The 27,486-nt window shown below is 42.2% G+C and overlaps 2 protein-coding genes and 1 long non-coding RNA gene across 4 annotated transcripts; 2 read left to right on the top strand and 1 right to left on the bottom strand.

The window, feature by feature from the left end:
• Positions 1-129: 129 nt before the first annotated feature.
• On the top strand, positions 130-9,358 carry NDUFA2 (NADH:ubiquinone oxidoreductase subunit A2). Its single transcript, XM_026672595.2, has 3 exons — positions 130-252; positions 1,409-1,515; positions 9,170-9,358. Exons 1-3 carry the CDS (start codon positions 146-148, stop codon positions 9,259-9,261), a joined length of 306 nt encoding a protein of 101 aa, XP_026528380.1. The 5' UTR covers positions 130-145; the 3' UTR covers positions 9,262-9,358.
• A 253-nt stretch (positions 9,359-9,611) lies between these two features.
• Positions 9,612-26,416, bottom strand: TMCO6 (transmembrane and coiled-coil domains 6). Of its 2 annotated transcripts, none has more exons than XM_026672592.2 (13): positions 26,233-26,416; positions 25,707-25,840; positions 25,349-25,470; positions 24,144-24,253; positions 23,054-23,237; positions 22,343-22,447; positions 21,524-21,609; positions 20,645-20,761; positions 15,729-15,840; positions 15,461-15,641; positions 14,974-15,068; positions 10,683-10,850; positions 9,612-10,578 (listed from the first exon to the last, which is right to left on the bottom strand). In XM_026672592.2, exons 2-13 carry the CDS (start codon positions 25,822-25,824, stop codon positions 10,402-10,404), a joined length of 1,575 nt encoding a protein of 524 aa, XP_026528377.1. In that variant the 5' UTR covers positions 25,825-25,840; positions 26,233-26,416; the 3' UTR covers positions 9,612-10,401. The 2 variants fall into 2 exon arrangements, with proteins under 2 accessions (XP_026528377.1, XP_087817140.1); XM_087961014.1 differs by having other exon boundaries at positions 25,707-26,040; positions 26,233-26,383.
• LOC148131375 (uncharacterized) lies at positions 15,548-20,005 on the top strand. The gene is made up of 3 exons (XR_015748746.1): positions 15,548-15,647; positions 15,738-19,526; positions 19,661-20,005. It is a non-coding gene; the product is annotated as an uncharacterized LOC148131375 (long non-coding RNA).
• Positions 26,417-27,486: the final 1,070 nt, after the last annotated feature.

Consider the following 27,486-nt stretch of genomic DNA (forward strand, 5'->3'; position numbering starts at 1 on the left):
CTATTCTAGTCTATGTGTTCACTCCCCATAACACCTCGCGCGCTTCTTATCCTGTGCGCGTCATTAAGCGTCGGTCTTCTGCTAAGTACCGGATTGGCTACAGCAACGGTCACTGCCCACGGGACCTTTAGGGCTGGCAGTCATCATGGCGGCCGCCTCAGTTGTCCGAGCCGTCGGGGGCAGCCTTGCCCAGAATCTCAAGGAAATTCGGATCCACCTTTGCCAGCACTCGGCGGCTAGTCAGGGAGTCCGGTAGGTGAAAGGCGAGCAGGGATCTTATCCGACCCCTTTGTGGAGAGACGTGGAAATTGTCCCGCTTATTCCTTGGCTGCTTGGCTTCGCGCATCACATGGGCTAAAATGTGGATACCGAGCCCAGCTTGCCCAGCTTGGCGTTGGGTGCATTGTGGGCATTCCGTATGTTTGGCTGCACGAAGGAGCCGTCCCAGTGTAAATGACTGGAAACACTGGAGATACCTGGAAACAAAAGTTCCTTTCAGAAAGGGGCTCCTGGCGGTTCAGAAAAACAGGCTGGTCCTGGCTGTTTCCTTTGGAGTTGCTGGCAGGGAGAAAATCGCGAGGTGCCACCTGGGCTGCTATTAAGCCTTGTAGGAGGTAGCCCGGGATGGGGGGTTAATCCTAATCCTTCGGTTTCAAGGCAGATTTTTTAAAAAAATCATTTCCTTACAGACAATACAGAAAACAGAAGACCTTTTAAGGCTGGATTTAAGGGTGAATCATGTTAAGAACAGTCAGACTTCTTTTTTACCGGGGTGTGTATGTTTCCTAAACATATTTCTAAGTCTGAAGAATTTCAGAGTGATCTAATGTTCCACCTGTTACTGAAAAGTCATGAGTTCTTTTTCAGCTATTCTAATATCTGTTTGCATGATATAATGAGTTAAAATATATGAGCTGGAGTCACACACTTTGCTTAGACAAAAATATGATTTGGCTTGTGTATGAGTGTGTGTAGTATTCAGGTACAAAGCAAATTGATTTTGGATCAGTTACTGTGCTCTCTCTCAGTCCAACCTACCTCAGGATTTCTATTGTGGGGAAAGATAGAAGGGTGTGTGCCTCATCTTGAGTTCTGGTACAGAAGGTGCGCTATAAATGTAATAAATGTATGTAAATTTTGAAATATTACTTTGAAGTAAAGTAGCATATTCCGTGGTTAATATTTATTTGATAAATTTATGTATTATCTATCTCACTGTTGAGAGATTTGGGCAGCTTACAATATCATAAAAACAGCAATATAAAACATTAAAGTGTTAAAATATTGAACATTAAAACTGAATCAAAACAGAGTAAGATAGGAATCGATACACATTTTTTATAGTTTTGGTAATTGAATGGAATAAAATCCTTGAACTGATTGTATTCTATTGTTGAATTCTTTGCAGAGATTTCATTGAACAGCACTATGTCACATTGAAGAAGGCAAATCCAAACTTCCCCATCTTGATCAGAGAATGCTCCAATGTTCATCCCATGCTTTGGGCTAGATATGGTGAGTTAGGAAGGGCTTTTCTGTAAAATATTATTTTACAAGTACAATAGAAATAATTTGTTCAATTGTTTGTTCCATAGGGTTTGTTGTTCATCTTTAAAACATTTTATTTGTAATATATTGTTGTTAAAAAGAAAAATTGGAAGGTTTTCTGCAGATATGCAGTTGTTTGTAAGCCAAGGCCATCTTCACATATAGCTGATATTAACAGAATATATACACATGTTGGCTTAATCTATTAAAAGAAATATACAGTATTACAAATAGATTAGAGATTCAATAAAGACTTTTGTGTTAATTCTATTACATAATACTGTTGATAAACTAAGTTGAATTCTACATTCTTACAACAGAGAGGGAAAGAAGTTGGCAGGTGCCAATATTACCGTATTTGCCGGCGTATAAGACGACTGGGCGTATAAGACGACCCCCAACATTTCCACTCAAAATATAGAGTTTGTTATATACTCGCCGTATAAGACTACCCCCTCTTCCACACACCTTCCACTTTTGCACTTTTTTTTTTTTTGACGCACTTTTCTGCTTTGGACAATTTTGAAATGAGCTAATCCAATTTTGAACCAAGAATATGCAAATAGCTATGGAGTTTAGAAATGAGTTTTAAAAATATTTTTCATTGCTTACCATTAAGCGTAAAATATGTTGTAAATAAAATGAGAACACAGGAAACGTTCTCTTCTCAATACAGCTGATCTCTCTCTCTCTCTCTCTCACACACACACACACACACAACCAAAAACCCGGACACTGAAAAGGCTGCCAAGGAACAGTATATTCAATGCCTTCTCTTTAATCAAGAAACAAGGAATTCCTTAGAATCTTTTTTTTTCCCCAAGTGGCCCTCTTTAAAAAAAATATGGAGGTAACACTTTCATTCAAAAAGTCTTCCAGTATCTGGAGTCGCTCAGACATATTGAAGTGAGGCAGGAGAGTAAGTGAAATTTGAAATGATCCAGCTACCGTTTTCTTCCCCTCCCGCCCGAAGGCCATTATCTCCACGTCAAAACAAACGAGGGGAGGCAAAGAAGCCAAACACGCTAAAAGGATCTCTTTATTTTCCTACACAAGGTCACACCTACTTTTCCGCATTCAAAGGACAACCTCTCCTCACCACCACCACACACACACACACCCCAATACCCGCAAACAATGTTCTGGGCATTAATCACCATTGCTACATTAACCTGGTAAATTTATACCCTGCCTCCCCCAGTGTTGCTTTGACGGCAGGATTTCACACAGCGGGCGCTCGCTCGCTCTCTTCTCCGCTCTCCCACCGTTCGCACATGTTGGAAGCACCGTAAAACCTGATAACCCACCCGGGACTCCCCCATCCTTAACCTACAGCCGCGCGCACACACACACACACACACCCCGCTCCCCCAGCCTCCCTCCCGGCTGCAACTCAAGCTCGAAGTGGGAGTCGAGTCCTCCCGGCGTATAAGACGACCCCCCACTTGGAGGCATGTTTTTCAGGGCAAAAAAGTCGTCTTATACGCCGGCAAATACGGTATATAGAATGGGTCTGCAATGAGTTCTTTGAGTTAAGTACTTAAAGAGCCATTGGACCTGTTTCCCACAGAAAAGAAAACACCGGGAGCCACAAAACCTGGGTGAGTGTGGCCAACTCAATGTCACTCACTCCCACTCAGTCAAGTGACCCCCAGCCATGCCTACCCAGCTGGTCATTCGGGCAGAGAACTGGTTATTAAAAAAAAAAAAACACCGGGATCCCCCCTCTCTGTCTCCTCTCCTCCTTTCTTTCTCTCTCTCTCTCTCTCTCTCCCCCGCCCCGATTCTGATATGAAGCATCGGGCAGACCAGGAGGCACTCTTGCAGTGCCTTGCGCAGCAGTGAATTTTAGCGTGCTTCATAATGGGAAAGATGGGGTCCTCTCCTCCTGGAGCCCATTACGACGCAGAGCCATAATGCGACCCTGCCCCATTCGCCCCTAGCTTACAGTTCAGAGCCCAAAGCAGCAGGAGGCAAGGGCTGTCTTCACTACAAATGTGGCATGAAGGCAAATACAGAGCCGCTTCTCTCCTGCACTAAGGCTACGGCTATCGCCTTGCCATGTGTCACCCCTCCTCCCCGCAGCTTTTCAGATGAGCGCGGAGAGCGTGAGCTCTAGTCCGAAGCGGCAGGAGGCAAGGGCTTCCTTCAGTGCAAATGTGGCGCAAAGGCAAGTACGGGCATTTCTTTCCTGCACTAAGGCTCCAGCCATCAGCCTTACCGTGTCCGTCACCCCCCCTGCAGCTCTTCGGCCGAGTGCGAAGGGCACGAGCTCCAGCCCAAAGCGGCAGGAAGCGAGGGCTGTCTTGAGCGCAAATGTGGAGCAAAGGCAAGGACAGGGCCGGTTCTCTCCTGCACTAAGGCTCCAGTGACCCTCCTCCTCTCATGAACCCCTGGCTGACTTTGGCAGGGCTAGGAGGGTGTGCACGAGTGGGAGATCCTCAAGCGAGAGACCAGGCTTGGGCAAAGCACAGCAAAGCTGTAGGGGGTGGGTGGGTTGAACAGCTGACAAGCGTCTTTGGCTAGGGTGCTCTGCCTTTCTCTGAGCCTGACCCCCGGGGTGGGTGGGTGAGGTTCAGTGCGGCCAGCCCCCTTTACCCGCTACCCTGAGCTTCTTAAAGCCACGGCTGGGCGTTGTGGCCCTTTCCATTGTCCCATCCTCCCAGATCCCATTCCCACTCTGCCAGCCGTCGTGTTAGCAAGGCAGGCATCAGTCATGGCCAGTGTCTCAGGGAAGAGAGCAGGCTGCGCATCTCCCCAAGCGACTGAGGCATGCCCAGCACCAACAAGGGCCAGAAGGAGCTCCAGCAAGAGTGAGGAGAATCAGCCCCGGCCACTTCTCCATCCCCCGCCATTGCGCTTACCTTCTCAGGCCAGGTGAGGAATGACTGGGAGGGGAGGAGGAGGGGAGGGGCCAGCCAGTAATGGGACAATTAGCGGCAGCAGAGGGCCCAAAGAGCCGCATGTGGCTTTGGAGCCGCGGGTTGCCGGCACCTGGTATAGAATAACTGGCAGAAAGGATTCTACTGTGTTTCTCACAAAATAAGGCCGGGCCTTATTTTTTTTTTGACCCCCCAAAAAACAGCTAGGACGTCTTTTCGGGGTGACTTAATTCCCCCCCCTTGCATCCTCGGGCAGGCAGGCGGTGACAGCTTGGATGTTGACCTTGGCATTGGTGGGACACTTCGTATCGGGAGACCTTCCGCCACCGTTGCTTTCCCTTCTCCCCGTGCTGCCAAAGCGTTAAGAGCAACACCGCAGCATTTGACGCAGCCACGCGCGGCCAGCCAGGGCTCCTCCCTGCAACTGGAGCCCAGTGGAGACACTCGGCTTCAGGCGCTCCTGTCGCTGCCTTCCCTTCGCCTTCGAAGGCAAAGCCAATTCTTTTAAAAACGATGCCCTACTACTGGTACGACAAAGCCTTCCCTGCCCAAGAGGGCAGCCCAACCCCACGTGGGGAGGCAAATCTCCTGGGACCGCTTCCTTCCCAAGTCCCTCCAGTCCGAACCTGAAGGGGCCACCGGGAGAGGCTGCCTCAGGCAGTGATAGCGCCTACCCATCCGTGGACAGGGATGGCGGCTGGGCGCTTCTCTCGGGGTGGGCCGATCCTGTGCTGCGGCCCCCGGAGATTCGCCTCCCCACATGGGGTTGGGCTGCCCTCTTGGGCAGGGGAGGCTTTGTTGTACCGGTAGTAGGACATCGTTTTTAAAAGAATTGGCTTTGCCTTCGAAGGCGAAGGGAAGGCAGCGACAGGAGCACCTGAAGCCGAGTGTCTCCGCCGGGCTTCGGTTGCAGGGAGGAGCCCTGGCTGGCTGTGCGTGGTTGTGTCAAACGCTACGTGGCTGCGCCAAATGCCACGGCTTGCTCTAAACGCCACAGCAGCATGAGGAGAAGGGAAAGCAACAGTGGCGGAAGGTCTCCCGATATGAAGTGCCCCACCAACGCCGAAGTCAACGCAGGCAGCACCATATCCGGGTATGCAACAAAAGTACTTCCTAACGGCAAGCTCCCCCGCCATTCCCCCCCATTTCGCATGTTTAATATAGGCCTTAATTTGCGGGGAGGGGCTTAATTTGATTTTATGCCTATAAAACATGCTGGGACTTCCTATTGGGGGAGGCCGTATTGTTGGAGAAACACAGTATGTTACAATCATAGACAAAAACAGATGCTACTATTAGTTTCTTTTACATAATTATCTTCTAATATATTAATTAATGCTAAGAGTGTCTATAATATATTAAATTTACATTTTCATAGAAAAACTTCTATCACTCATAATTTATGTTGATTTTGTAATATCAATTGTCTAACTAAATGGAACTCCCAGTGGCCAAATGCTTGAAATGTATGCTTACTGCCAGTACATCATGTTTTTATTGCCTTCCATAAATATGTAAAAAAAGGATTTTAATCCTGTAATGGGAAAAAGAATTGCTACCAGTATTATTGGGGGTGGGGCAATCTTTCTTAACTTTGGAACAAATTGTGATGATATTGAATCTTTATTTCTAAAAATCTGATCACCAAAATGTAATACCGTACAAGGCAGTGAAAATAATAACTAAAGCTCTATATGGAGTAATGGATAAAGTTGCTGACTCTGAACAAAAGTGCTGTAGTATTGTTATAGTAAAACTTAATGTCTTTGTGGAGCAAGTACATTTGCCTACATCCCTATTAATAGATCTTTTTAAAATTGTACAGTCTGGTTGAATTATAAAGTAGGATAGATTTCAGAACCAGATGGGAATAGGAGAGATTCACTGCTTGCAATTAGTATTGCACTCTGAAAAAGGCTTTCTGTAACTCATAAATGGTATACTCTACTCCTAATCTTTTATTATTTTGATCTCTTACTCGCTCAAATTCCTAATTTAGAGAAAATAGAACAACCGACAAAGCAAAATGACTAGGGACATGTGAATTTCAGCTCTGGCTGTGTTGATATAACATGCTTAACAAGTGAGCTAAAAATCCTCGACATTGCACCCATGCCACATATACTGTGTGCATCTTGGGTTTTGATGGCTAGCATGATATACCATTTTATGTTGGTTGATATTCTGGGCATTGTATGCACCAAGAAGATAGGCAATAGGTATAAATAAATGCAACCTATGAAAATGAGTTGTGTACAGACTACAAGTACTCCTTGAGATAGACAGCTCACTTAACATCCATTTGAAGTTATAACCCTCCAAAGCTATTTCAAACCTACAGAGCTGCAGCACCCTGATGGTCGTTCATCCTTACAACTGATCACAAGGATGCTGCAACACCCCCCACCACCACCACCTCTTTCCTCCATCCTGTCCTGCTGGGACCTTACAGTGCTTGGGCCTACTCCTGATGCCTCCTGGAAGAAGCAGAAGCTATCAATTTCAGTACTCTTAACAATTCCTTGTGAAAATGGTGACTCCTTTGGAAGTTTTCTGCCTCTGTCAGCTGGCTGTCAGGATATTGCAAACCTCTCCTGGCTGTTGCTAGGCTTTGGAGAAATCAGTCACCTGCCTGCAAAGACAGCAGCTTTAGAGGAGCTTCTCAAAATATTTCGCTTGCTTAAACCCTCTGTCACCCAGAAACCCATATTACGTCAAAAAAAAAAAGCTGTGGAATTTGTTGATGCCCCCCCCCCTCATTTGCTAAATTCACTGCATGCCTGGAAAAGGGGTGATAAAATCTGTAAATTATTTATATTGATGAGTGACTGAACAGTAGAGGAAAGGAAGCAAAATCTTTATACAGCTTGCATTGAGGAGATAAAGAAAAAAATCCAGATCAAAATATTCAGCCAGCTAGAGCACAACATGTAAAGTAAATGGGCAGAGCAGAAACTGAGTTCTTGGAAAGTTAATTGCTGTTTATCTGACTGCCTTTAGAGCAAAAGTTAATTTTAATTCATTTAATTTAGACTAAATTATTGGATAAGGCAAATACTGTGGACATAGTTTACTTAGACTTCAGTAAGCGTTTGACATGGGAGGTAGACAGCATCAACACCAGATGGATTCACAACTGGCTGACCAACCACACTTAATGTGTTGTCCTCAATGGAACTATATCTAAATGGAAGGAAGTATGCAGTGTGGTACCTCTAGGTTCTGTCTTAGACCCAGTATTCTTTTACATTTTCATAAATGATCTAAAAAAGGGGGCGGAAGGGGAACTCATCAAATTTGCAGGTAATACTATGCTTGAGGGGAGGGGGAGCCAACACCTTGGGAGATAGGCTCAAGATCCAGAAGGAGCACTTGGGCACTAGGCCCTATCCAACAAAATGCAATTCAGTGATGAAAAAAGTAAGGTTTTACACATAGGCAAGATAAAGCAAATGCACAGGTATAAAATAGGCGGTACCTGGCTCAACAGCAGAAACTGAGAGGGATCTAGGCATCCCAGTGGACAACCAGTTAAGTGTGAGCCAGCAGTATGCTTCAGTTGCCAAAAAAGCCAAAGCAGGCTGTATCAACAGAGGGATGGTATCAAAATAATGCAAAGTGATAGTACCAGAGGTGGTATTCAGCAGGTTCTGACCAGTTCTGGAGAACCAGTAGCGGAAATTTTGAGTAGTTCAGAGAACCAGCAAATACCACCTCTGACTGCCCTGCCCCCATCTATTCTCTGCCTCCCGAGTCCCAGCTGATTGGCTGGGTCTTTTGTTGCCCTGCACAGGAGAACAGAACTGGAAAGCAGGTCAGTGGGGTGGGGAGGGAATGGGATTTTGCAGTAACCTTCCCCCTGAAGTTGGGAGGGAATGGGGATTTTACAGTACCCTTCCCCTGCCATACCCCCACCACACCCACAAGCCATGCCCACAAGCCACGCCCACAGAACCAGTAGTAAAAAATTTTGAATCCCACCACTGGATAGTAACGCTTTATATTGTTTTAATAAGACACACTTGGAATATTATGTCCCATTTTGGTCACTCCAATACAAGAAAGATATTGAGACACTAGAAAAATGCCGAGGATGAAAAGGATTAGTGATCACATGATAGCAGTTTTCCAATATTTAAGGGACTGTCACAGAGAAGAGGGGGCTGATCTATTCTCTAAAGCACCTGAAGAAGGCAGGACAAGTAACGGATGGAAGATTATTAGAGAGCCAACCTAGAATTAAGGATAAAAGAGAACAATCAGTGGAACAACTTGCCTCCAGAGATTGTGGGTACTCCATCATTGGAGGTTTTCGAGAAGAGATTGGACAACTATTTGTCTGGAATAGTATAGAGTCCCTTCCAACTCTGTTATTCTATGATTCTATACTTGTGACAGTAATAGGCAGGGTCCACCATGGATGTAGATCAAAGACTATCTGTATTACAGAAACTGCTGCTGGCACATCACAAAGAAAAGATATCTCCATCAATGTATCCTTTAGGAGCAGCCTTTTCCTTGCAGTGTCAGCTGAAAACATTTTAGAAAAATAGTACTGTGCATATACTGTATATTTTATCCCCATAGGCTTTTCTCTGAATTGGATTAGCAAATATTTACATAAGTAATTCACTTGTAAAAGACTTACAGATTAAGAACACAATTGTGTTTTGAAACTTTAGAATTATCTTTGAATGAAGTCTGTAAGATTTTTTTTAATCAAATTTGTTTTTTTACAGCCTATGGCCTAGAAAAGAGTGTGTCACTGAATAACCTAAATGTTGACCAAGTTGCCAAAGCCTTGGACAATGCTGTTAATAGAAAAATATGAAGATAATCCTGTATTCTTCAATTCTAAACCAATATATATATATTTGTTTGTAATTTCCATGTACTTGTGATCTACAAATAAAGTCATATACAATGTGTCCTGTTTTGGTCAACATATATACCAGGGCAATCTAAGCAGTGTAGTGAAAACATGCAGGGCAAGGCTTCTAGAATTCTTTCCCACTCAATTAGCAGCAGCCATAAGAAGTTGTGTTCATTCTGAGCTTTTTTTTACACTTCCCTTCATGTTATATCAATGTGTGTGCGTGCGTGCACTGGGAAACACATGGAGAATAACATTCACTCCAGTTTGGATCACATCATGGAAAAAAAGGTGTTTAGAATGTGTTCAGCAACTTTTGAATTTATTTATTAAATTGCCAAAATGATTAATTGGTGGAATTTTTTTCCTCGGAAATTTTTTTTCCACATTCACCAGACATATCTAGTGTATTTTAAACTTGGTCCATTTTTGCTGGCTTCTATCACCCAACCAAATAAATATTAGAAGCATATATAATAACCATTTCAATGAAGAAAAATATGTTACATTTGCAAATTGGAACACAGGACTTTGGTAAAGTATTAATGACATATTTGAAAATTACATTAATTATGCTTAAAGTTTAAATCAAAATAGAAATCTTAAATTCATACAAACTACTATAAATACTGTCTGTACGATCTAATCAACCTGTAACTATTTTTAGATAAATCCCATCAAATTCAACAAAATCCACTACTGAGTATTTATCTTCTTATTTAAAACATTTTTATCAATCATGCTAATAGTTACAGAATTCCTGAAATACCTTAATGCATATACTTTTTGAAAAATGCTTTGTTATTTTTCAGTTGAAGGGAAAAGAAATAGAGGGTGCATATGAGCACAAATGCTCAGAAAGGAAAGGTGCTGGTGGATATGGATGTTTATGAGAGAGAAAACACAAGCATAGGGATGCATTCTGTAAGTTAACTCATTTGAGGTAAATTGATTCGAAAATGGTTGCTCTATGATCAACTGAAGGTTATAAACAATCATACAGACATGAGAGATTTAGTAGCACATTGCTATTCAAAGGGTTTTGTTTAAAATTTGTTGGCAACAAATTAATATAGTTCATTTACATATGTCATTGCTTCACATTTGTAAGGAAATAAAATGAAGATTTTCAGTTCCAAGGGGTTTATTTTGAGGAACAGCAGTTATCTGGCTAACTGTTTGAATTAGCACTTTGACTTGCTCTTGCAAATGTAGGTTATTTTGATGCTGCTGTAAGGCATGTAGTCCGGAATGATTTACAAAGTCAATGGCAGCCTGGCAGAGTGAAAGAACATACAAATTAGTATTGAAACTGTTAGTACATCTTGGACTTTTAGAATATATAATAATACTGTAATACACAATGCATAAAAGTCTACCTTTGGCCAATGAGAGAAGATGAGATGCAATAGTTCTAAATCTTGGCCTACTACTTGGACATCAGAAATAACAAGGATATTTACAAGAGAAGGAAGCACAGCTTTTTGGTGCAGCATTTCACAGTAGGCAGCACCCTTGGCAGCTATATTGCATAACACTGTTAGAACCTAAAGGGGAAGATGGAGCAAGAAACTAAGATGAGTAACTTCAGTTACCAATATTGATTTATATTGATATTAAAAACTCCTCAAATATCTTACATTGTTTTTGTTTACAAAGATTTCTTGCCTTTCCACTAAGATTCAGGACTAAGTATCAATGTATCTGGATCCTCATACATGAAAGCCAACAACACTACTGATTAGCCACAATGTTTAAAAATGAATTAAGCCAACTGCATTCATATGTACTTATCACCTTAATAATTTACCTCAATTTGGTTTACATATATATTTATGGCTCTCACCTGCACTGTTTATTCAAAAGGGGGTTTTATTATTTGTGTTTTGACCACAATAAAATGTAATTCTAAGGTAAGGGGTACCAGTGAACCGTTTGTTTTCTATACAGTTGACAATAATCTCGTTCTATATGATAAAAATGTATATTCATGATAAGGGATTTTACTGAATCTTCCACATTGTGTCTAATTCAAATTTCATACAGGACAATTCCCTAAGATACTTGTGGCTTTTAAATATATTAACTATATTTCAATTTGAAAATTAATTTGTATGTAATTATATTTGTAGCAGCTCATCCATCCTTGTTACTGAGAGTAACAATATATACTCCCATACTGTCAGAAATTCTTTGTGCAACTATTTTCTGAATTTGATCAGATACACCAAAACAAGAGATGGGAAACCTAACAATTCCTAATGTAATGCTTAAGTAATAATACCCAAGTGGAGTCTAAATGAAGCTTAATAAATTCTAACTGTCACAATTTTGGGAAACTCAGTTTCCATGAACTAATTTTCAACCAACTTTTATTTATTTTATTTAGGGAATTTATATTACCGCCTATTCGCACATGGTGACTCAAGACGGCTTACAGAATATACCCCATATAAAAACAATAAAACTAATAAAAGAAGTCATATAATGAATTAATATACAAAAATCACACACATACCCCACCCCAGCGACAGCACCTCACATGAGCCATTTAATGGGCTTCATCCTGCTCTGGGTTCCCCAGGCCCGCTGGCAGAATCAGGTCTTTAGCGCCTTCTGGAAGAGTGCTGGGGGGGGAGCATTCTAATCTCTGTGGAGATGATATTCCAGAGAGAGGGAGCCACCACGGAGAAGGCTCTTCTGGGTCCCACCAGGTGTATCTCCCTAGGGCAGGTGTTGGCAACCTGCGGCTCCAGAGCCACATGAAGCTTTTTGGCCCCTCTGCTGCAGCTCCCTGTCCCATTACTGGCTGGCCCTGCCCCTTGCCCTCCCTTGCCTGGCCTGAGAAGGTAAGGGTGACAGTGGGGAAGAGGAAAAACGGCTAGGGCTGATTCTCTGGTGCCTCATTCTTGCTGGAGCTTCTTCCGGCCCTTGTTGGTGCTCGGCGTGCCTTGGTCGCTTGGGGGGATGCGCAACCTGCTCTGCGTCCCGAGACACTGGCCCGACCCAGCTGCAACCAATGCCGGCCTCGCTAACACAAGAGCTGGAAGAGTGGGAATGGGATCCAGGAGGATGGGACAGTGGAAAGGGGAAGGGGTCCGCAGTGCCCAGCCATCACTTTAAGAAGCTCAGGGCAGCAGGAAAAAGGAACTGGCCCTGCCGAACCTTGCACACCCACCCCGGGGGTCAGGCTTGGAGAAAGCTGGAATGCCCTCGCCAAAGATGCTCTCCTGTCAGCTGGTTTCCCCCCTCTCTCTATGTCTCTCTGTGTATATCTCGTGTTCTCAGTCTCTGCATCTCTTCTCTCTCTCGAAACGCTGAGGCTGGGCCAAGCCAGCAAGCTCTCTTTGGGGCTCTTGGCTATTCCTTTTATTTTTTATTTTTGGAAATCCGGGCTAGCTGAGGAATGATTGCCAGCCACAGCAGAGCCTTCCCTTCGGGCAACTCTCCTCTTTCTCCCCTCCTTCTCTCAAGACCCCCTGGCCAGCTGTGGTAGGGCTGGGAGGGTGCAGAGGCGGGGAGACCCTCCTTAAGCGAGCGCCAAAGCGCAGCAAAGACGCGCACAAGGCAGGCAGCCGCTCGCTTAAGGATGGTTTTAACAGGACGTGGCTTCTCTCCTGCACTAAGGCTCTGGACATCGCCTTGCCATTTCGTCATCGTCCCCCACCCTAGGAGCTCTTCAGCTCCAGTCCGAAGCGGCAGGAAGTGAAGGCTGCCTTATGCGCAAATGTGGCGCAAAAGCAGGTGCAGGGCCGCTTCACTCCTGCACTAAGGCTCTGGCGACCCTCCTCCCCTCCTTCTCTACTCGCAACCCCCTGGCTGGCTATGGCATGGTGGGAGGGTGCACACCCTCTAGCGAACAGCTGAGCATGGCCAAAGCACAGCAAAGGCATGCGCGGGGTGGGCAGCTGCTTGCTTAAGGAGGATCTCCCCACTCGGGCACACCCTCCCAGCCCTGCCACAGCTGGCCAGGGGGTTGCAAGAGGAGGAGGAGGAGGGTCGCCCGAAGAGTAACCTCTGCCATGGCTGACGATTGTTCCTCAGCCAGCCTGCATTTCCAAAAATAAGAAATGAAAGTAATAGCCAAGAGCCCCAAAGAGAGCTTGCTGGCTTGGCCTAGCCACGGCTTTCCGAGAAAGAAAGAGAAAGAAAGAGAGAGAGAGAGACGAAGGGGAGAGAGAGGGGAAGATAAGGAGAGGGGGAGAGAGACATACAGAGAGAGATACAGAGGGAGAGAAAGAGAGACACAGAAAGAGGAGGGAGGAGAGGGGGAAAGATGGGGAGAGAGAGAGGAGGGAAGAGAGAGATACAGAGGGGGGAGAGACATAGAGGGAGCAAGAGAAGGGTTTTGTGGCTAAGTAGGTGTGGCTGGGGGGGTGTCACGTGACTGGGTGGGAGTGAGTGACACCAAGTTGGCCATGCCCACCTAGGTTTTGTGGCTGATTTTTTTTTCTGTGGTAAACTGATCCAAATGGTTCTTTGAGTGTTTAAATCCCCTTAGGGGATGGGATCTGCAGCATTCTTTGCCTCCCCGCTCTGATGGGTCAGTTAGATGTAACCAGCAAGACAAGGTCCCTCAGACAACTGGTCCCAAGCCACGAAGGGCTTTAAAGGTGACAACCAGCAGCTTGAATTGCACCCGGAAGCAAATCGGCAGCCATTGCAGTTCCCGCACTAGAGATGCTACATATGTACACTGGGTTCTGTACAAAATCATACAGGCTGCTGCATTTTGCACCAACTGGAGCTTCCGGATGCTCTTCAAGGGCAGCTTCATGTAGAGTGTGTTGCAATAGTCAAGTCGGGAAGTGATTAGGGCATGAGTGACTGTGAGTAGGGATTGTTGGTCCGGGAAAGGGTGGTGGCACACAACCCACAGTTGCACAAGGCCCTCCTGGCCATGATCATCACCTGCTCTTTGAGCAGGAGTCTTGAGTCCAGGATATAATTATATTCCCTAATTTTTGAGTGAATAAAAATTGATACATTTCCAATTTGGCTCTAATGGGTACATATAAGAAAAATAAAAGAATAAGAGAAACAATAGGACAGGGACGGTAGGCACGTTGGTGCGCTTATGCACGCCCCCACTCAACTAATTTTAATAGTTTGCTTGAAAGATCAATCACTTGATTGCCATTTGGAACCTTCTGGCAAAAACGGTTGCAAATTGCTGGGGTAAGTCCCACCCTTACCCAGCCTTTTTACACTTGCACTACACTGGCCATGTGTGCACCCTAATTATGCACAACCCTGACCTTCTGTGCATTCTCCCCAACCCGTGCTTCTTGTACATCCTCCACAACCAATGACACACACTCGATTCCATAATGTACCTCTCCTCTCATGCCATTCTTGCACTTTCCCCAACCCACACTACTTGCGCTTCCCCTTGTGCCCTCCTGACCCATGCTACACCACTTACACACTCTTGCCAACCTTCCCCAATACACTTACAGATGCCCTCACTCCTTTTGCACTGTCCCTGTATATTGTGTAATGATCAGTTGTCTGAAGCATTTATTTTGCTGTGATTAATGTCAGGGCAAACAGTTTCATGTGTGTCTTTAACTTAACCTTGCCAACAAACAGGTCTTTGTATCAAATTGTGAATGTGCAGTTCCAAATTTTCCACAATGACAATATTTTAGAAACAATATTTTTACCTACCAGCAAGCTGATCATCTGGTAAGAACCTAACAGTTTCAACAGATCAGAAAAAACTTCTAGGCTGAGCAGAGCAGAACAAAATGTGGTGCTGTGAACTGAGAAAAGTACAGAAAAATCAGCCATTCATTTACAGGTAGTCAGCGCTCCAACCAAACTCAGTTGCCATGCCTCAATTTCCAGACAGTTCTACCTGGATGGCTGAGAATCTTCATCGATATATTGAGGACAACCTGTATTTGCTTACCACTTCTCAAACACAGACTTTGCTCTGAGTTAAGGATGCTCTATCATTCTACAATATGCACTGTTTTTATTAATCTGTAATGTTCTAAAATTAGGCAGTTATTTTTTTAACTAATTATTTTAACTGAGTTCTTAGTATTATCAAATACTAAGTATTGAAAGAGTCTAAATGACAACAAAAGAAAGACTAGTAATCCTCTTGTTCTCTCAACCAGAATATCTGAGACAAGTTCAAGGGACTTACCAGTGAGGTTGTTCAAGAGCCACAGACATTCGCTTACAACAAAAGTGTGTTTGGGAAGGAAATACTGCATAAAGACAAACAAGGCCTTCAGAAGGCACTCTTCCTTTATTACAAGCTCATCATTATTTGCTTTATCTTCTGCAAGAAGATTGCCAACACACCGCACAACAGGACATATCAACTGAAGGTAAAATAAAATGAGGTATATTCAGAAAAAGGTTTAAGAGTCTTAGTCTGGTAAATCCAATATACAATATTTCCACTTTACCAATTCTAGACCCTCAACAGAAGTTGTTGCTATCAGAGAGGACAATTCCAGCAACAGTTGCATTAGGGATGGCACAGTCCTTTGGGAAATCAGCAATGGATTGTTCACTTGGCTACAAATAGAAGGAAACCAAAATATAAGTATTTTATTTTAGCACCATGGATACAGCCCAATATTTCTCTTCCCCACACTCAATTTTTCAGGAGCACCAAATTTTGAATCTTTGTAATGTGAGTGGAAGCCATGGAATGTAAGAAATGCAGTGTTAAGACAGAGACAAATCCTGATTTAGCTATAGTAGAAGCTTCTTAGCAACTTTGATCTATTACAGTGATGGCTAACCTTTTCGTCGTCACATGCCAAAAGTGTGTGTGCGCACTTGCCTGCACCCATAATGGAATGCGCGTGCAACCCCCATGCGTGTACCGTGTGCCTCTGTGCATGCACACATGACCCCCCTGTGCATATCCCCCACGCATGCACAGCAGATACCCAACAATCAGCTGGCTGGCGGAGAGCATGCATGTATGCAGTGGATCTGTTCCGGGTGACGGCTCACATGCCGGCAGAAATGGCTCTGTGTGCCACTTCCAACATGCCTGCCATAGGTTCACCGTCATGGATCTATTATCTAGAAGCTTGCCTCTTTGGATTTACGTTACCTTATAGGAAAGAAATTAGAATATACCTTCTATTTATTCCAGATCTGTAAAGTAATGGATTTGTTTCATAATAATCTAAACATAAATTTAGATGTGTGGAAATATCAATTCTGGTATTCATAATATGTATTGACCTCAATACACAAACATCTATGTAATTCCATTCTAAATGACAAACTGCAGCGAGTGAGAGATTAAATTATTCCTAACCAACCTTGCTGACAACTTTGTCATCCAAAAGGTAGAGGAGGTAACTAGAAGTAAAGTTATACTGGACCTACTTCTTACTAACAGAGAAGAAGTGATAGAGGGAGTTGAAGTTGCCAGAACCTTGGGTGAAAGTGACCATGTCATACTGGAATTCAATATAACACAAGCAATAGAAAATAATCCAACCAATGTTTTAAACTTTCAAACTTTAAAAGAGCTGATTTTTTTTACCAAACTCAGAATCTAGGAAAGATTCCATGGATGAAAATCCTAAAGGGGAAAACAACTCAAGAAGCATGGGAAACTCTGAAAAATACGATCATAAAAGCCCAGTTCAGCATAATACCTCTGAAAAAGAAAACAAGAAATTCAAGAAAAAACCACCAAGACTGCACAAAGATCTGACAGATGAAAAGGACAAGTACAAAAAATGGAAAGAGGGACATATAACTGATTATCAGCAGACAGCCAGAACATGCAAAGATGAAGTCAGGAAAGCAAAGGCTCAGAATGAACTAAGGCTTGATACGAAAGTCAATAATAATAAAAAAAGTTTCTTCTAACATATTAATAACAAGAAAAAAGTCAAGGAAGCAGTAGGTCCACTAAAAAGAGAAGATGGAAAGGAACTAACAGGCAGTAGAGAGAAAGCAGAGTTGCTTAACTCATTCTTTGCATCAGTCTTTGTGCAAGAAGAAATTATAGCCCAATGTACCAAAAAACTACTGTAAAAGACAAACTAGAAATAAAAATTAAAATAAGCACGAAAATGGTTAGAGAACACCACTGTAACAAACATAAATCACCCAGATCTGACAGATCATACCCCAGAGTTCTAAAGGAGCTGGCAGATGTTATCTCAGAACCATTGTACCATAGCTTTCAAAAATTCTGGAGCAGCGGGGAAGTACCTGAGGATTGGTAAAGGGCTAATGTGGTTCCCATCTTCAAGAAAGGAAAAAACCCCGACCCAGGAAACTACAGACCAATCATTCTAACCTCAATACCTGGGAAGATCCCAGAAAAGATAATCAAAAAATAGATCTGCGAACAACTAGAAGCAAATAAAGTTATAACTAACATGGGTTTATTAAATCGTGTCATGTCAAACCAATCTTATTACATTCTTTGATAAAGGGACTAAATTATTAGTAGACCAGCGAAATGCTGTGGACGTACTATAGTTAGATTTCAGTAAGGCATTTGACAAGTAGACCACAACCAACTTCTTGGTATGCTGGAAAAACATGGAATAGGCAATATCACCACAAGATGGATTTGTAGCTGGCTGAAAAACTGTACACAACCAGTAGTCCTTAATGGTACGACATCCACATGGAGAGAAATAAGCAGTGAGGTACCACAAGGCTCCATCTTAGGCCCAGTACTCTTCAATATCTTCACAAATAATTTAGATGAGGGTAATAGAAAGGGAACCACTTGAATTTGCAGATGACACTAAACTGAATAGCCAACACCCTAGAAGACAAGCTCAGGATCCAAAAAGATCTTGACAAACTTGAACAATAAGCCATCTCCAACAAAATGAATTTTAATGTGGAGAAAAGCAAAGTTTTACATTTATGCAGGAAAAATCAAACCTATAAGTAAAGATTAGGTGAGACCAGGCTCAAAAACAGTAACTGTGAGAGGGACCTTGGAGTCTTAGTGGATGATCAGTTGAATATGACCCAAAATGTGCAGCAGCAGCCAAAAAAGCTAATACAATCCTAGGTTGTATAAACAGAAGCATAGAATCAAGATCATGTGAAGTATTAGTGCCGTTTTATAAAACCCTAATAAGACCACACATGGAATACTGCAACAGATTTTGGTCAGCATACTATAAAAAAGATGTTGACACTTTGGAAAAAGTTCATAGAAAAGCAACTAAGATGTTCAAAGGCCTGGAAACTAAAACATGAAGAACAGCTGCAGGATTTGGGTTTGGCTAATCTAAAGAAAAGAAGAATTAGGGGTGACTTGATAGCAATATTCCAGTACTTGAGAGGCTGACACAAAGAAGGGGGAGGGGTGTCAAATTATTCTAAAAAGCACCAGAGGGCAGAACAAGAAACAATGGTTGGAAACTAAACAAAGAGAGAAGCAACCTGGAATTTAGGAGAAACTTCCTAATGGTGAGGACAATTAACCACCAGTGGAACAGCTTGCTTTTAGAAATCGTGGGCACTCCATCACTGGAAATTTTTAAGAAGAGACTGGACAGTCACTTATTTGAAATAGTATACATTCTCCTGCTTGAGCAGGTGGACTGGAAGACTTCCAAGGTCCCTTCCAGCTCTTATTCCAGAATGTAGGACATAGAATAATAGTCTAATGTCTAAAGTTAGAGTAAGACAGTTGATGTATAATAGGGTGAATCCTGTTCATATTTCAACACATCCACAGGGCTTCCATCAAACTGGCATGCCCTCATCAACTACGAAATGGACTATCTATTCAAAGTGGTTAGTGGGTAGAAGGGTATCTTCATGTCAATGAAGAAGTCTTTGCAGTGTTCTTGGTAACGTTTTTGGAAAAGTGTTTACCATTGCCTCTTTTCTAGGGCTGGCAAGATTGATTGGCCCAGCCAGCTGGGTTTGTGTCTACAGCAGGATTACAACTCAGAGTGTCCCAATGTCTAGACCACTGCCTTTAAGTAGCATGTCAAACTGGCTTGCTCAGTTCAAAATGGGACTATCATCCAGAATTTTCAGCTGATACAAAATGCAGCTGCTTGTCTGGTAATGGGGACCTCCTAATAATATTTCACAATACCAGTACTTCAGGAATTGTGCTGGCTACCAATTTGTCTCTGGTACAATACAAGGTACTAGTAATAAAGGCCTTTATGGCCCAGGCCATAGATGTACTGTAGGGCTGCTTACTCCAACCAGAATCTATTCACCCAAGGTGTACAGCAGGGGTGTCCAACCTTGGCAACTTTAAGACTTGTGAACTTCAACTCCCAGAATTCCTCAGCTGGCTGAGGAATTCTGGGAGTTGAAGTCCACAAGTCTTAAAGTTGCCAAGGTTGGACACCCCTGCTGTACAGCATAGGAACGATACCAAAACTCCCTATTCTCCACCCTCAAGGGGCAAGAGCAGGCAATTTAGAAGCAAGCATGTTTCTTGGTGGGGAACTGCTTCCTGCTGGAAAAAAAAATCGGCATCCTCATTGTTAATATTTAGAAAATTGGTGAAAACTCACTTAATGCATTTAAGGAAGCATTCAGAAATTAAGATATGTAGCTAGTGTGAAGTTGAACATTATAAATGGTGTTGTCAATATGACTTTTACTACTGATATTATATTAATGTGTATGGTATTGCTTTTTATTGCATTTGTTTTTGTTAAGACACTCAGGTTGCTTTTTTCCCCTGAAGCAGAATAAAAGCACTTGTAAATATATAAACCCAGTTCTTTGTCTCCTGATTTTTCAATTGTACTGGTAGCTGGCTCTGTCTTTGTTCTTGTTCTTTGACTTCAGGCAGACTGGAAATTCCTCTTTTTTTCCTGATTTTCTGACATAATCATATCACCTTAAAAATCCAATGATATGATGCCCAAGGACCAACGTTCTGTGTTATTTTTATTGTAAATCAGTGTATGCAATTATCCAATGTAGTTACAGTACTATAAATAGAATCCTATCAAAGGGATTGTTTTGTTCTATTTTCTATTTCCTGACACACCCTTTCTAAAAAAACAACAGAAGGGCAACCAGAGGAGTAAACTATCACATGAACTAACCTAATTTCCTATTTAAAATGACAATGTTTTTTCTTCAGGGAAAGCCTATAATTAAATCCTATCTAATAACTAGCTACCAACTGTCTTTTGTTCAACATTTTCCCCACTCTCAGTTGCTAAGGAGTTTAATTAATTCTTTAATGGCCACTCCTCCCACAATGACACCAGATGTTTTTCTCATGATTTACCTACAAAGCCTGGAATGAAAAATCATGCCTCTGCTTAACGTTTATTCCCCTCTATATGCTGACTACTACTTGAGAACTTCATTGTCCACAGGATATATTTACCTGCAAATAATGTAGTGAAGACCCCATGCACATTCCACTGCAGTTCCTATTCCATCTTGCAGTCTGGAACAAACCAAGTGAAGCATGTGTTGAGGGAGGGTGGATTCTAAGAGCAACCTGCAGACAAAAAGAAAATCTTATTTAATTACCAAGCAGAGAACGAAGCAGTCAGATAAGCACTATCATATCGCAGAAGCTTATATGGTGTGAAAGAAAACATTGTACTATGTGGGCCTTGATAAATGGAGCAAGAATTTGTATACAATTTTACAGAGCCACTACATTTAGATTCTCAGCATTTATTAAAATGAATGTAGGTATTGTTTAAGGAATCAGGCTAGAAACGGGGAGACTCTAGTCCTGCCAAACTGCCACGAAGACAGTTTGGTAACCTTAGACTAGTCACTTTTTCTCAGCTGAAGAAAGGAGGCAATGGCAAACCGCTTCTGAAAAATCTTGCCAAGAAAACTGCAGGGACTTATATAAGCAATTTCCAAGAACCAAGCACGATTAAGAAAACAATTTAAAAATGTACTCTTTACCTTAAGACCAATGAAGATATAAATTAACAGGCAGAAACAGATTATTTCTTTTTTATGGGGAGATTGTGACCAGCAAGAGACAGCTTACCTATGAGAAGCACCCTACTAGAGGCTAGCCTAGTGAGAAGCACCCCACATCATTTGCCCCACATCACCAAGGACACTGTTGCTGCAGGAGCAATTTCCAAGAGACCTACTTCCTTGAGCAGCCATCATGCCTCAGCTTGACACTTCCAAAGTCCAATCAAGGCAGGAGGAACTGAAAAATGGTATTTCGATCCAAATGGGCATCACATAACCACATAAGCATGTAATTCCTAATTGGAATTTCACTTACGGTATGATTTCAGCTGGAGCTTCCTTGGATTGCAAGAGTTGTGACAGAACATAGCCAACACTTTCTTGTATCGTCACATGAGGAGACTGAAATCAAGCAATCCAACTTATCATCTAATAGTTTAGGGTCAAAGTGTCAGTTAGAGAAGGAAGCAGAGAATAGCAATGCATGTACAAGAAAATAGATTGTTTTAAATATCCCACAAATTATACGGAAACATCCCACAAATATTCTCTTGCTTGGTAAATTGTGCTAAGTCAGTGAAGAAAAAGCTGTAATGCTGACAATTCAGATGCCTATATTCAGTAGCATTTTTAATAGTTTCATGCTAAAAATATGTATTGGACCTGTGGACAAGATTACCTATGCAAGAATTCCCTCAGAAAATATACTTTTTTAGAAATACTCAGAAGTTTCCCAATAAGTTAAGCAACTCTTAGTAATACAGTAACAAGCTATACTTTAAAAAAGGAAGCTATCCTCTTTGAACATTATTTTAATATCTTGAGCAATTGTACAATATAGCACATGCTACAGAAAAAGGAGATTTCACTTTTTTAGTCATGGAGAATTAAAAATGAGTGCATTGTAATAGTTGACGCATTCAAGACTTGGAATACTCATTTAGTCTTGGATTTCATTGGAAGGCCTTGGGCCAGTCACTATTTCTCAGTGTAACTTAAATCACACAATTTTTGTAGTAAGGATTAAAGAAGGTAAATTTCACATTTGCATCAGGAAGGGCAATATAAATGTAATAAATAAAAGTAATTCATGAACCAAAACTGATATTCAAAATGGCTGGGCAAGAATACTCACCTTGATACAGGATGCCAACACTGGGATGATGCCCTGAGGTAGAAGATGCTTTTTCACAGCTTTCATTTCAACCACTAAGTTCCCTAATGTGTATAAACACAGCTCCTGAAATACATTAGGAAAGAGTATGTTCCTCCCCTATGTTCACTCTAATCTAACTGCAGCTTTGTGAACAAGAGCTGCAAACAAGAGTAAGATTAGTAAATATTTGAAAATTTAAATGCATAATAACTATGCTAGGAGTAAAAAAGGCAAAGTATATAACTTCTATAGCAAGACAAAAAAACCACAAATATGTCTTATAGCATACATGAAGCATTCCCATTTGGATGTTGGGATCTAGGTGAGATCTGTTAAGTTTTTAAAGTATTTTTTAACAAGTTTCTACTGTGCAAAACAATTTGTCTAATTTCCAGATGACCCTCAGAATCTTCACAGTTCTGGAATCAAATGATCTGCCCTTAAACCATCAAAATTGCAAAAGAAGTTGGCTTATCAGATCTGTGCCATAAAAACTCAGTTTAGTGGTATTTGTTGGCACTACCTGGTAGATGACCACAAACATTTAGACCTACCTTTGCCTTTTAAAGCAAATAGCTTACTGAAAAGAATCATTCTGAAATTATTACATTCTACAAGTGGAATTACACAGGGATAGTCACTTCTGGCTTAACAGAAGTAAGAGCAATTAAGCACAAGAATCCATCTTACCATGAGAGCTACACTGTGTCCGGAGAGGTAAGTCAGGAGATAAGAGGTTGCTGGCAAGCATGCTTCGACCACATCAGGATCAGTAGACAGTGAAAGTTCGTGTAAACAGCAAGCTGCATCCATCTGCAGATTGGCTAGATTGCTGGTAAATAGGCCAATCAGCACAGACATACTTCCCTCCAACCTATCAATTAAAGCATATATATATATATACTGTATGTATGTGTGTGTATATCTATCTATCTATCTATCTATCTATCTATCTATCTATCTATCTATCTATCTATCTATCTATATATATATATATATATATATATATATATATATATTCTCCTGCTACATTGCATCCTTGTCTAAACAAAGAAAAGCAATGCCCAGTTGAAAGTATCCTACCATATTTCCCCGAAAATAAGACTGTGTCGTATATTTTTGGGGAGACCAAAAGACACATTGTGTCTTTTTTGGGGGGGTGTCTTATTTTGCTACCAACTGCCCACTCCCTCCCACCATCTACTTGCCCGCGGCCCGAACGGCTTACAAGGATTCCCAGGGCAGACAAGCTTTTCGACTGGACAGAGAAACGGAGACTCGAAACTTTTGCAAATGGGACGCTTTGAAATGGAGCTAAATGCATTGGAATCACCTGCCCCACCCCCAGTGCCTCTGCCTGGCTCTGCCACGCACATTACCCAGAAGGAGATGAAGCTTCATCTGCTTATAAATACGGTGGTTTGAAATGGAGCTAATCGCTTAATTTCAAAGCATCCCATTTGCAAGCAGATGAGGCTTCGAGTCTCCATCATTTCTCTATCCAGGCGAAAAGTATTTGGCCGTTTATGGGGCACTTGAGAATGGAGAAAATCACTCCAATCCCAAGCACCACATAGGCACCCAAACACTTTTTCCCCAAAGGGAGTTGAAGCTAATCGCTCCATTTCAAAGTGTCCCATTTACAAGCAGACAAAGCTTCATCTCCCTCTGGGCAAAAAGTGTGCTGTAGAACCAGGCAGAGGCAGAGGCATGGGAGTGGGAGGAAGGAAGGCGATCCTACACTAGTATCATTCTATAATGGACGTGTACATCAGCTAACCTGATAAATTTCTGCTGGATTTCTCTGTATCGTAGTCCTTGTCGAAGAAGTTGCATAGAGGCTGTTCTGTCTTCTGTTCCTCTCTGGATTTTTTTTAAAAGCTGTGAAAGCTGCCAATGAGCAATACTGAATCAACACAAAACTTTACAGAGAAACAAAATCTGAGATGGAAGCTTGTTTTTATTCCACTTAATGTGGAAGGCAAAAATAAACCACATTTTGTAACAGGAGAGATACTTTTTTGTCAAGAAAACAAATGGATCATAGAAGAAATCAATCCAGAATTTTCACTCAAGGAATAAATGGCCACTTAAATGATAATAGGGGATTGTGAAAATCAAGATTGCTACAGCTAAAGTATGGATGACTGTCAAACTCATTAACAACTGCAGCTGGCATACCAGTAATTTGGATAAAACCTTTCCTTGCTATCATTTGTAAACCTAAAGACGCCCTCTGTTCAGTAGTGAATACAGGTAGTCCTCGATTTACAACAGCTGATTTAATGATCATTCAAAATTACAATGGCACCTAAAAATGTGACTTATGACCATTTTTCACACAACAATTGCAGCATTCCTACAGTCATGTAAATTCAGATGCTTGGCAACTGACTCGTATTTATGACTGTTGCAGTGTCTCAGGGTTCATGTGATCCCTTTTGAGACTTTCTGACCAGCAAAATCAATGGAGAAGCCAGATTCACTTAACAACCATGTTACTAACTTAACAACTGCAGTGATTCACTTAATTGCGGCAAAAAAAGATCTTAAAATGGGGCAAAACTCACTTAACAAACATAACAACGCTGGGAATGGTGAAAAGAAAGAGAAGCAAGGGGAGCAGACTTGATTGTAGCAATGATGTGTGCATTGTTGGAAGACTTGTAGGTCCAGGTGGAGGACACATCGCCCTGGAGAAGGTTTATCTATGTAGTCATTCATTTTATTTTTATTTATTTTAATTTAGAAAATGTACATTGCCACCTACCCAACTCAAGGCGGCTTACACAGATATTGACACTGACTCAAGATAGCATCTGATATAATCAATCACTCATTAAGAATGCTGAAGGGAGGGCATTAAAGCAGTCCTGGAGAACGGCCACCAGTACTTTAAGTAAGTTTCCAGAAAGTTAATAACCCAAAGACTGGAACTGAATATACTGCAGTGAATTCCAATTTATTTAGTGACGTATATCTTACCTCTTCCTCTGACAAAAGAGCTGCTGTCTCACCATCCATTTCAACTTCTCCATCGGATGACTTGTCTTCACATAAACGCCGCTTACTGAACAACTGTTTTAGCCTCCGTGCACTTCTCAGAGCTGTAACAAAACTGTTAAAATGATCAAAGTGCCCTTGTATAAAAGGAAGAGATAAAAGAATGGTTTAATGCTGTTATACAAGATTACACAGTAAGTTTGACTATTTTTTTTTTCATATTATCTAAGTTAAAAGTTTGGATGGAATCATGCTAAAATGACAACATACATTAAGTGGGATAAAAAATAATGAATTGCCTCAGTTCAAAACTAAATAAGGAAATTAGAAACACAGTTACCTGCTTCTTTCTCTCTCCGCCAAGTTCTCAGGTGCTCAACACTGCATCCATGCGACCGGTAACAACTTCTCTTCCAGCTTTTCGGACCAGCCGTTCCAGGTACCGAAGCAGCCATCATGGTCGAAAACCCGAGACTGGACGAATAGAAACGGTAGCTGCGCTGGCTGGAGTGTGTATTTAGCTTAGAAATTAGGTGCTATCTCTTTAAAGCTTTGCCTGCTGGGAAATGTAGTTCTTTATCACGTGGTCACATCTGTACCTCTGATTGACCACCGGGTCAGTCTTCTGATTGGATGAGGGGCATTCTTGATTACGTGTAAGCTAGCAAGTTAAACTGTCTGTAACGAGGAGTATGCAATATTATTCTTGGAGCAGGATAGTAAAAAGAGATTGCAATAAATCCCTCTAAATCGCAAGAAAAGAGAGAAGGGATCCATTTGGGTGAAGCAAATAAATAATAGATCCGTACTTCCTCTCTGCAGGCTTGAATTTGCTGCCTGGGACCAAGAACAAGCATGTTAATTACCTCGAGAAACTATTTGCAGGTGAAAGAAGCTGATTCAATCCATTTGATACAGGGAGGGGCCGTTATCTCCCTCTATTGAACGAGGCAGGAAGAGGATTAGTTTAGCAAACAGATGACTGCATCTTTTCTGGCTCTCTCCCTGCGACTTTTTAAACGTGATACTTTGAGAGCTTCCTTGAGCCATAAAAGGAGGGGCCATAAAAGGAACCTCTCCCTGGTTGCCTTGGAATTTATGACACAGGTCCCCATAGCAACCAGCCATAAATACTACTGGCTGGGTTATCTAACTCTGCATGCACAAGCCAACCTGAGAAATGGAAACCCAGCCAAATTAAAGAATCATTGCTGAGGCTCTCTTCTTTAGCTCTTGCTTGGAAAATAAAAACACCTGCAAGAGTCAAGCCCTCAGAGTTTGCAAGCATTCAGTCCAAGCTGGGAACCTCAGAACTGGAAAGTCGGCTCAAGCCCTATGAAAGGGAAAATGCCAAAAGCCCAGTTTACTCCAAACTTAGTCTAAGTTGCAATGCACCCCAGTGGTTAAGAATCGCAATGATGTCTTCTAAATCAGGGGTCCCCAACCTTTTGGACCTCAGGGACCACCAAACTCATAATTTTAAATCCCGTGGACCAGAGACCCTGGGAGAATCCCCCAAAAAGTCTACAGGAAAATTCCCCACCCCATTTTCCTACCAATCGATCATTATTTGGGATCACAGGATACCATCTCCAGCTCCGTTCTCGGGGGGGGGGGGGAGGGAGACTTTTGGCTTCATGCAAGGAAAGCAACAGAAGCAGAAGAAGTCTTTCTTTCTCTCCCCCAAACTTCACCAGAAATGAGACTTTGTGAGACTTATCGCACTGGTGCAGCCTCTTGGAGCAGGAGGCTTTGCAGGGTCCCAAAGATTCATTTCTGGCAGAGTTTGGGGGAAAGACAGACAGACTTTTGCTGCTTTCCTTGCATGCAGCCAAAAACAGAAGAAGAAAGAAGCAGAAAGATGTTTGCAATGCAAGCAACGCAAGCCTTGTGTTACCACGGGCCATTTGGGCGGTGCAGCCTTGTTTTCCACGCAGCCTGGATTAATTGCTTTGTGGGGTGCTTTAGGGGTGACATTTCTCTACGGACCACCAAAATTTTCTTGCAGACCACCAGTGGTCCCTGGCCCACTGGTTGGCAACCACTATTCTAAATTCATCTACCCGCTTGTTAATGCACCCCAGTGGTTAAGTAGCGAATTGCAAAGATGTCTTCTAAAT

The sequence above is a fragment of the Notechis scutatus genome, chromosome 3 (assembly GCF_049901735.1).
Source record: "Notechis scutatus isolate UNSWTSFEM ecotype Mainland chromosome 3, rNotScu1.2, whole genome shotgun sequence".
NCBI lineage: Eukaryota > Metazoa > Chordata > Lepidosauria > Squamata > Elapidae > Notechis > Notechis scutatus.

Bases quoted from the DNA above. Each gene is read 5' to 3' on its own strand.
- NDUFA2 (XM_026672595.2), top strand. From the start codon at position 146: ATGGCGGCCGCCTCAGTTGTCCGAGCCGTCGGGGGCAGCCTTGCCCAG. The intron at 253-1,408 runs GTAGGTGAAAGG...AATTCTTTGCAG, and splicing joins GCGGCTAGTCAGGGAGTCCG to AGATTTCATTGAACAGCACT. The intron at 1,516-9,169 runs GTGAGTTAGGAA...GTTTTTTTACAG, and splicing joins CATGCTTTGGGCTAGATATG to CCTATGGCCTAGAAAAGAGT.
- TMCO6 (XM_026672592.2), bottom strand. From the start codon at position 25,824: ATGATGGCTGCTTCGGTACCTGGAACGGCTGGTCCGAAAAGCTGGAAG. The intron at 25,471-25,706 runs GTAACTGTGTTT...GTTTTGTTACAG, and splicing joins GCGGAGAGAGAAAGAAGCAG to CTCTGAGAAGTGCACGGAGG. The intron at 15,069-15,460 runs GTAAGTCCCTTG...TACTTTTCTCAG, and splicing joins GCTCTTGAACAACCTCACTG to TTCACAGCACCACATTTTGT.